Raw genomic sequence first — 10,000 nt, 5'->3', positions numbered from 1 at the left:
GTATTTATTGTGGAATAAATTAAATTTAGTATCTGTCTGTTTGTCTGTTTATAGACGATGACGACGACTTAGGGGTCATTGATCTCAAGTTTGACGACACAGGTGAGGATCGTCTAAATAGGTCATGTTGTTAAATACATATATTACATAGTGCATAAACATTTCATCATATTTACAGACTTTCAGGAGATGTTTTAGAGTGCAGCTCTTGCAGGCTTCCTAGATACGTTCTTGTCAACATGACTCATTACTGTAAATAAACACAGCTGCCCAGACATGGGTCTGCTTTTCTGGGCTGGAACACTAATCGCCTCCCCGGGGCATTCAAGTTTTCATTTCAAAGTCATTAAATAATCCAAGTCAGTATCCAGTCAGAATGTGAATGAAAGGTTCAGATGCAAAAGCAGTTAAGTCTATATTTGATGGATTTACAGAAATATATTTATATATCTTCAAATCAATGTCCGTCAAACTGTTGTTGAGTTGTTGTTTGTGTGGATTTGATTCATTTTTAGTAAAAAAAAAACAACCAAATGGCAGTAGTTGGTAGATAGAAAATTGACCAAGAATCGACCATAAAAAGTAATTTTGTACATATGTGGAGATGGATTTAACCGTTTTTGCATCTGAACTCTTCAAATACAAACGGCCATGCGCCCACCCGGTGTTGTGCTGTTAAGTGCGGTTGGCTAAAGCTCTGTCTCTTCCCTCTGCACAGATGAGGACGCTGTTGAAACTGGTAGGTAAGTGTGTGGAGGTGTCGTATCAGTGGAGCTGTTGTGTGTTTGTTGGGATTATAACACAATTCATGGGCTCACCTTGTGTTTGGGGCAGACAGATGAGGGGAAATCTGGGATTAACAGTCACATCAATTTTGGAATAGAGTTTCATCAGGGCTGGGAGTGTCATATTTGAGTTTCAAAAGCAGTTGATCAAGAAAAACATGATATAAGGAGGTGTTATAATTCTGCAGAACATTATAAAAAATGTCATTGTTGTTTATGTACTCTCTCTCCCTTTCTTATCTACTCTCTCTCTCTGTCTTTCTTATCTATAACTTCAGACGAGCTCTCAGAAGGTATGCATCACCCAAACATTGTGTGTGTGTGTGTGTGTGTGTGTGTGTGTGTGTGTGTGTGTGTGTGTGTGTGTGTGTGTGTGTGTGTGTGTGTGCGCACGTGTGGGTGTATGTGGTTAATGTTTAATATGCTTACCTGTAACACACCCACCTTTAACAAACTATTTCTTTCACAGAGGAGGCTGAGAATGACTACACAAGGGATGGTATTTACATAGGTGAGCTAATATATTATTTATCATATTACTGCATATTAGACATTGACTCCATGGTCTATTCATAGGAATTGCTGCAAAGTTGATCTGATTGATTGATTGATTGATTGATTGATTGATTGATTGATTGATTGATTGATTGATTGATTAGCTGGGTTCCGGCGCAGCATTCGCTTGTGGAGGCGGAGGACTCAGAGCAAGCGGCGTCAGTCGTGTCACTCATGTTGCCCTACTAACAGCCATGGCTCGCTAGCCAATCCCTACGAAGAGGTGGTCACCTTTCAGAGGAACCCCGAAGACCCACCCCGCCTCATTGCCCTGATAGGTCAGAACAAACCTCAATGATAACAATATACCAATCACAGCACTTATTTTCTTGATTAGTTCATATCAAAAGGAAACATTTATTTTCATGAACGAAGGCAAAGATGCAAAGCACCTTGTTTGTGTTTGTTTGTGTTCTAATATTAAGCACAAGTGCACTTTTTAATGTTTGCTTTGTGTTGTGTTGTGTTGTGTTATGTTATGTTGTTCAGTATGATGACGTAAGGTTTTGTATTGCTAAAATATAATTTATTTTGAAATGTCTTATGGTGTTAGCTGTGAGATTATTATTATTTATAAAATATTTATGTATTAAATCTTGGGAGGCTGCAGCTGGATTAGACTATTTTGGCATGCATTGTGAGTGAGGCTTTGTGTGTGTGTGTGTGTGTGTGTGTGTGTGTGTGTGTGTGTGTGTGTGTGTGTGTGTGTGTAGGTCCATCTGGAGTAGGAGTGAATGAGCTGCGTAAACGGATCATCAAAATCAACCCCATGAAGTTTCAAGGGGCTGTTCCTCGTATGTGTCTTATACTACTTTTATACACTGCCTGTCTGTCTGTCTCTCTGTCTGTCTGTTTATCTTTGTGTCTTGTCATTCACTTCCATGTTTTGTATACAATATCACATATTTAGTCTGGGAATGAGCACACAACCAAATTAAGGTGCAGGAGAACAAAAGTCATATTTCTTTACTTGAGTTTTGTTATGTGTGTGTGTGTGTGTGTGTGTGTGTGTGTGTGTGTGTCTTTGTGTCAGACACAACTCGACCCCTGAAGCGGTCAGAAGAGGCTGGGAGAGAGTATCACTTCATCAGCAGGGAGCTGTTTGAGTACATGGCCTGCAACCACAGGTGCAACACCCCCCACCCCTCCGTATTTAAATACTAACATTATTTTACACACACACACACACACACACACACACACACACACACACACAGACACACAGACACAGAGAGAGACACACACCTAAATATATGTTTTGAGCAGGGTTCCCATGGGTCATGGAATTTCTGGAATATCATGGAATATTGGAAAGTCTATTCCAGACATGTCAGGGAACTTCATCATGTTTGGGTCAAAGTCATGGAATATCAGAGAATTTTGTTGTAGCAGTTTAAAATTTACTTGCCAAAATACATTAATACAAATATTTCTACGCAGAAGTGGTGTATATCTGGTTATTTGCTTTACTGCTTCCTTGAGTATCCCAACTTTGTTTATTCAATGCCCATTTATTTATAATATTGCTAGGATGAGGGAGGGGGTTCAGGAAATGGTCTCAGAGTTGGACTTGAACCCCATGGGCACTGACATCTTGACTGCTCTCCAAGGTTTCTGGAGTACGGAGAGTACAAAGGTCATTTCTATGGTACCAGTGTGGACGCCATCAAGGAGGTGATTGACAGCGGGAAAGTGTGTGTCATCGACATCGAGCCACATGTAAGTTCATTAAGGTTTAGTCACTCCTTAGCAGTTGATTTGTGTGTGTGTGTGTGTGTGTGTGAGTGTGCGTGTGCGTGTGCATGTGCCTGTCCGCGTGCGTGTATGTGTGTGTGCGTATCCGTACAATGCCACGTTTCTATGTGTCACTGACCTCATATGAACTGTTTTTAAAATGCACCAAGCGTACCCCACACTGCCATGAACTTAATCATCAACAGACTGTGTCTAAGGTTGAAGATGTACTCTACTGTTTGAGATGTACTCTACTGTTTGAGATTTCTGAGAAAGTAAGGACGCACTGATGCAATTACCTTGCAATGTCCTGAAAAGCTTCTCTTCACCTCACCTCATTATTTCTTTGAGACGTAAAAAGGGTTTTGGCAGGAGAGCTCTGACAGTGCAAACCATCATCTGTCATCCAGAGGAATTTTCTGTAATCCTCCGTTCCTTGTTGCTCATTTAAGAGTGTTATCATGATTGATGGTGTTTCACCTTTGATCTCTTTTTTCTGAGGAATAATAGTTCATTTTAGTGTACCTTTAGAATTTATGTGAGCCTTTTATCATCTTGTTAGGATGAGACATATTTGTATTACTTGGCAGGATCCTTGAGACGCGTAATGATACCACAGCATCACCAGAATCCATTTTCAAATGCAACTGGTTTAATAAGTATGTTTATGATTAGTCATGTATGGAATCACTTTTCACTTTTTTTATTTTTATAATTACTTTTTATTGTGAGTTCTCAAGTTAGTCATGCATAACCAAAGTTGTTCTTGGTCACAATATATACGCTTATACAGTAAAGGAGAAAAACAAAAGACAACATCAAAAAAGACCCATCTGGCTTTAATGCATGATCACCTGATGGGGCCTGAAGAGCTGCATATAATTTAGAGATAATTTGTTGGTATGCTACATCTTCGTAGGCCTTTTGAAAAATGTCAATGAGGTCTCTACCCACCACCGTATCTTCTTTCGAAAATGTCTTGGAAATAAATTTCCCTGATTTGTAAATATCTAAAATTAGCTTGATTCTGCGATCCAAATCTGTCTTTCAACTCCTGAAAGCTCAAGACAAGATCTTGATGCAATAGACTATTATGGTGTAAGACCTTTGTCTGTCCATTCAACAAATCTCCTGTCATAAATAGGGGTGAAGTCAGTGTCATAGGCAAACCACTTACAAGTCCCAGCCCTCCCTTCAAGTGGTGTTTTTAATTATATTGTGCCATTTCTTGAGGGAGCCGTGTATCCAAGTGTTACCTGGATCAGAGAGTTGGTTAACCAATGAAGGATCATCTATCAACATGTTGATTGGACATTTCTCCTCCATTGAACATTCTATATCCTTCCACCTCGACCTATAACTGTGTTCACACCACCCAACCAGTGTCCTAAGTTGAGCAGCCCTATAATAGTCTCGCAAACACCGAGAGCAAGCCCTCCTCTCTCTTTTGCCAACTGGAGAGTTTTATATCTTACTCTGGGTTTATTCCTTGCACAGATATATCTGGATAAAAGTTTACTCACTTCTTTATTGTTCCATATTCTGCAGAGTATCCAGTATATTAGGACTACGTTGACATATTGTTTTTGGGCTTTTTTATGCCTTTAATCAGATAAGATAGTGGAGAATGACAGGAAGCTAGTGGGAGAGAGAGTCGGGGTGGGATCCGGAAAGGACCACGGGGCGGGAATCGAACCCGGGTCGCCGGTGTACGGTGCAGGTGCCCCAGCCAGTTGCGCCACGGCCGGGGCCACGTTGACATATTGTAATCATACAGACATCACATTGTAAACCAATCATAGTTGGCCCCACAAGGCTTCCGTTTTAACATTCCATATGTTACCTTAATGCAGAGAAAGTAGATTGGGAACCAAATAGAACGTTCAAGCATTGTTTTTGTTGTTATTGTTGAAAGGGTCTATATACTTATCTACTTATACTTGTGACATATCGTTCCTCAGAGTATCCCGTCCATCAGGACCAAGCGGTTGCAGCCCTTCATCATCTTCGTCCGGCCTCCTAGTCTTGAGCGCCTGAGACAGACGAGGAGGAGCGCCAAGATCTTCACCCTCTACCAGATGGAGCGCAGCTTCAGGGTGAGGCGGCAGTGCCAGGGGGCCAGTGGGCACAGCAGCTAAAGTCACACAATGGAGGAATCCCCCTTTCTGTCTATTGCCAGTACCACATGTGTCTAAAACCGACCAAAATCATGCTCCTACCCAATACACCAAATAAACAACAACTAATACAATTAAACAACTAATACAACTAAAACACATCATTAGTAGGGTTAAACTAACCTGTCTCACGACGGTCTAAACCCAGCTCACGTTCCCTATTAGTGGGTGAACAATCCAACGCTTGGTGACATAGTACAGTATAATGCGTTCCAGCCACACAGTGTGAATGTGGTAGAATCTATCTATAGGATCACATGGATACATCTGCTAACTGTGTGAATGTGATCTACTGTAAAGGACTGTAGATAAAGTGAACGTGTTCTGCATGTGTCCTGTATGTGATCTATACAGCTGTGGAATGTGTTGTGTATGTTATCTACAGTATATGGCTGTGGTTGAAGTGAATGTGTCCTTCATGTGATCTATTCGGCTGTGGGAAGTGTCGTGTATGAGATCTATGTCTGTGTTAAGCAGTGGCGGACCGTGCGTTCAGTGGTTAGGCCTTCAATGATGACTATTTTTTGACAAAACTAATAATAGGGGGGAAAATCTTTCTCTCTCTTACGCGAGTCTGTGTAGCACTAGAATCTTCGTTACATAAACAATCAATGCTCCGATTGCGTATTGGTTAACAGATCATCCATATATTTACCACCCATATTCACATGTACAGTACACAGTGCACAGAACCAAAGACAAATGACAGTTTTTACATAGATGCCGATCCAGACATCTTCACCAAACCACCAACTCAAACACAACTTCAAGCTAGCATACAATCTAGTAGTAACCAAGCAGACACTGCAGTCTGCAAGCAGCACAAAAACACTTTTTATATAGAAAAGGGCCAGATAACAAGCATCTATTACAAGTCTATGTTATCAAATAAACATGAAACAAAACTTACCAATTCCTGCATAGGCTCAGCTACGTGCAGAGCAAGCTGACGTTATGTGCATCCTGCTAACATGTAGTCCTGCTGACACTGTAACGTTACATTAGCCTATATTATTTTGCTTAATGAAGGCTTATCAATATATATTTTTTAAACAAAAACGGTCAATTTACTGTTTATAACTATAACCATAGCCATGTCAGTGTGACATGTACTTTTCCAGTGAATGTCAGTCAGTCTGACTGAGAGAAGATGCTCACGAAGTTCCTCCGTTCCTCACGTCAAAAAGACAGCGTCCAAATTCGTGATGAGCGGTTCCGGGTATTCTTTTTGAACATTGCAGGCCCGACTGCAGCCAGACCTGCCTACCTCGCCATAACAGGTCGATTTGATTGGCTAATCAGTCAGATGTAGCCATCAATCAACCCAAATCCAAACATATGATTTCTAATGGTTGCTTAGGTACCGAAAACGCAGTGATTCCTTGTGAAGGCCTGATGCGGCCTGATGTCAATCAAATCACATATCGTACAACGGTAGGATATTAGTAGTCAAGAACGATCGGGGAAGGAAACGCAGAAGCAAATAATAAATGCTAAAGTACAATGTTATTAAAGACACTATTATTTTTAATTCGTTTCAAAATAGTTAGGCCTTCAGAGAAGGCCTTGAAGGCCCTGACGGTCTGCCACTTGTGTGAACATATGTGAATGTGTCGTGTTTGTGTAATGTGTAGGATGAGGACTTCCGTGAGATGGAGCAGACATCGGGGCGTTTGGAGACGCTGTACGGTCACTACTTTGACCGTGTGCTGGTGAACGAGGACCTGCGAGAGACCTGCCTCCAGCTCTTCAACCTGATCCAGCATGCTCAGGAGGACCAACAGTGGGTTCCTACAGCCTGGACACTACCTGACGAACCCTAACGGCCTGGACACTACCTGACGAACCCTAATCCACGCACGCACACACGCACGCACGGCACGTACACATGCACACATGCAATCGCAATCACACACACACACACACACACACACACACACACACACACACACACACACACACACACACACACACACACACACACACACTCAGATACACTCTCATATGCTCACATGAGATGCAGCCATACAGAGAGGTGGAACAGCAGGCAAGGGAAAAGTAAAAATACACACAATACCAAGACATATACACACTTAGGTATGCCAACAAACACACACCTACACGTGTGTGTCCATGTGCGTGTGTGCGGGTGGGTGTGTGCCTGCATGCATGTATGCATGCGTGTCTGTGTCTGTGTGTGTGTGTGTGTGTGTGTGTGTGTGTGTGTGTGTGTGTGTGTGTGTGGGTGGGATCAGAACCCTGAATGGTAAAAGGTATTTCAGACCAGTGGAGGAGAGGGGATCACAGAGAATCGGAGGAAGAGGATTTTACAATCATGAAGATATGCTGAAGGAAATAACAAGTTGAAATGAGGATTCAAGACACTGGGTATAATGTTTTCAATGAAGGAAAAATACTTTTCTTTCCTTAATATTTCCTTAATGATATAAATAGCCCAAACACAAGGCCTAATTTAAGCACAGAAACAAGTGCCAATCAGAACTATTGTGTGTATGGCATTTGTTGTCGTTGTTGCTTGTTTATTTATTTTTATATTGCCAATCCTATATAGAAGCTCTTCATATCAAACGTCTAACCTTTCACAACCTCTCACAACACCTCATTCTAGCCTCAGGTGAACACCTACTCCTGCTCAAGGTCTACTCTATGTTCACTTTCTTTATTTTCCTTTGGTTCAGTACCGAGTACTTACTTAGTACAGCACCATGAGGGATTATTTGCTATTCTTAGTAAGAGCAACAATTTCACTATGATAGGAACACTGACTTAAAACTATATACACATTGTCTTTTGTGATCCCACTTTTTGATGTCCAAAATGTTGTAACGTTAAATAGTTTGTTTTTTTTATGTTAAAATATAGACAATGTTTTATTTGTTTTTGCTTTATTGTATTCTTATGCCACATAGACATGTAAAGCTGAGGTTTTGTTTGAATCAAAAAGCCTTCTTTTAATTTCCTTTTTTTGTGTAAACCAAAAAACATAGTTTACATTTTGTCAGACTTTGGAGCCCTGACAGTTAAATCGATTTATCCAAACAACAATGTGACTGCTGTCAATGGTAGAAGGGGTGGGGGGGGGGGGGCTAACTCCCAATGCAGCCTATACTAGTACCATCTCTAAGGGACTGGTGTAGACCACCAATGGACTCTAGCATTATTTACAGGTACTCACAACCAGAGAAAGGACTTTATATTTTGTATTTTGTACTTTTTATATAGATTGTTATTTGAATGCATGGCACTGAAATAAAAAAAAAATGTTGGATTCAACCCAGTGTTGTTGATTTTCTACATTGGAAATAAAAAACAAATTGCTTTGTTATACCATCTCCCACTTCCCAGTATTTAAGGTGCAGTCAGTGGATTGAAAACTCTGTAAGCCCCACTCTTTTGATACTTGTCACCTTAAGGACAATCATTGATGATTTCCCCAGTATCTTTTGTGCACCTTGATCATTTGTTTAAGAATTGTATTATGTCGTGGCAGATATTCAGACTCGGGCCAGAAATTAAGTCCAAACATCTTGCCTACAACGTAACAAAAATACACCATTATTAAGTCAAAAACTTGTCCCAAAAAGAAGGCGCAAAAGTCCGGCAGAGTTCCGTGCAAAAATTCCTTTAATGACTACATAGCGCAAAGCCTGAGTGGATCGCACGATCGCACTCCCGAACAAAGGAAGAACTCTCTTATTTATACCCCTCCAAAATGCTGACACAACACTACCCCGAACGAACTTTTCACCTTAAGTTTACGGAAAGTTCAGGGGTGTACAGTATAGAGTGATCACAGGTCATACATTGTGCATGGGTTAAATATCGTTCGCCCCCCTGTACTCTCCTACTGGTTGTTATGAGTAGAGCTCGCCCTGTGTACGCGTTATCTTGCAGCTTCAAGGCCGACTTTGGTTTCTTCAAAAGGCCTAGATTAAGGCAGCATTAGACACAGTGCAACAAAATGATAGCCTGGCAGGCCATCCTATATCATTGAAATGTATAGTCTGGAATCGAACCATTCACCTCGCTTAATCCAAGGGGCGGGCAGAGAATTGTCTTTCAAACTGCCTAGGCATGCAATAGGCCAGCGCTACGACCAATCAGAACAAAGAGCAGGATGACGTGGCCAGAGCGATGAAAACAGTGAACGGGGAAGTCAACTTTTACCGTATCCGGTCGGCAAAACGGCAAATACTTCCTTCTTCGAAAGGAATGACTTAAGTGCATTGTGTTGCTCAACTTTCAAAGAAAAGCACAAGTCCAACTCCTCTACAGTTGACGCCAACGCCGATTCAAACAACCGCTCTTCGTTCGCCATAGCCACCTTCCTTGTTGCTACCGTCGCAGGACTGTCGTCTTTCTGTTAAGCCTGCCTTAAGACTCTCTAACAAAATAGAGCGCTGTGATTGGATGACGTCCACGGCGTCAGCCAATAGAAATCCCTATGGTTTGATACTAGACGTACAGGCTGAGCAAATGAACTTGCCGCCGCTAGGGTGCGTCTAGATTTCTAGGCTAACAAAATGAGACACAGGGCAGCAAACAGAAACATTGGGATACAAAGCGCACATAGGGGGAATTCTGGTAGAATAGCTTCAGTATGTTAACCCTTGTGTTATCCTCAAATCTTACCGACACTCTTTATCCTTGGGGTCAATTTGACCCCAGCTAAATAAACCCTCAGAAAATTATTATAATTCATATTGTTACCCATATATATTGTGACAG

The 10,000-nt window shown here is 41.4% G+C and overlaps 1 protein-coding gene across 1 annotated transcript in view; it reads left to right on the top strand.

The window, feature by feature from the left end:
• LOC121693346 (MAGUK p55 subfamily member 4-like) overlaps nt 1-7,152 on the top strand; it is a 20,595-nt gene extending 13,443 nt beyond the window's left edge. The window contains exons 13-22 of the mRNA XM_042072712.1: nt 55-102; nt 719-739; nt 1,064-1,078; nt 1,255-1,296; nt 1,445-1,618; nt 2,054-2,134; nt 2,374-2,467; nt 2,951-3,059; nt 5,036-5,170; nt 6,886-7,152. Of these exons, the coding sequence (XP_041928646.1) occupies nt 55-102; nt 719-739; nt 1,064-1,078; nt 1,255-1,296; nt 1,445-1,618; nt 2,054-2,134; nt 2,374-2,467; nt 2,951-3,059; nt 5,036-5,170; nt 6,886-7,074 (908 nt within the window). The 3' untranslated portion in view covers nt 7,075-7,152. The remainder of the gene's footprint in view (nt 1-54; nt 103-718; nt 740-1,063; nt 1,079-1,254; nt 1,297-1,444; nt 1,619-2,053; nt 2,135-2,373; nt 2,468-2,950; nt 3,060-5,035; nt 5,171-6,885) is intronic.
• The last annotated feature ends 2,848 nt before the right edge of the window (nt 7,153-10,000 follow it).

Source organism: Alosa sapidissima, chromosome 2, assembly GCF_018492685.1.
Source record: "Alosa sapidissima isolate fAloSap1 chromosome 2, fAloSap1.pri, whole genome shotgun sequence".
NCBI classification, from domain to species: Eukaryota; Metazoa; Chordata; class Actinopteri; order Clupeiformes; family Clupeidae; genus Alosa; species Alosa sapidissima.
The sequence above is the reverse complement of the archived record's forward strand: the minus strand, read 5'-3'. Positions and strand labels throughout refer to the sequence as shown.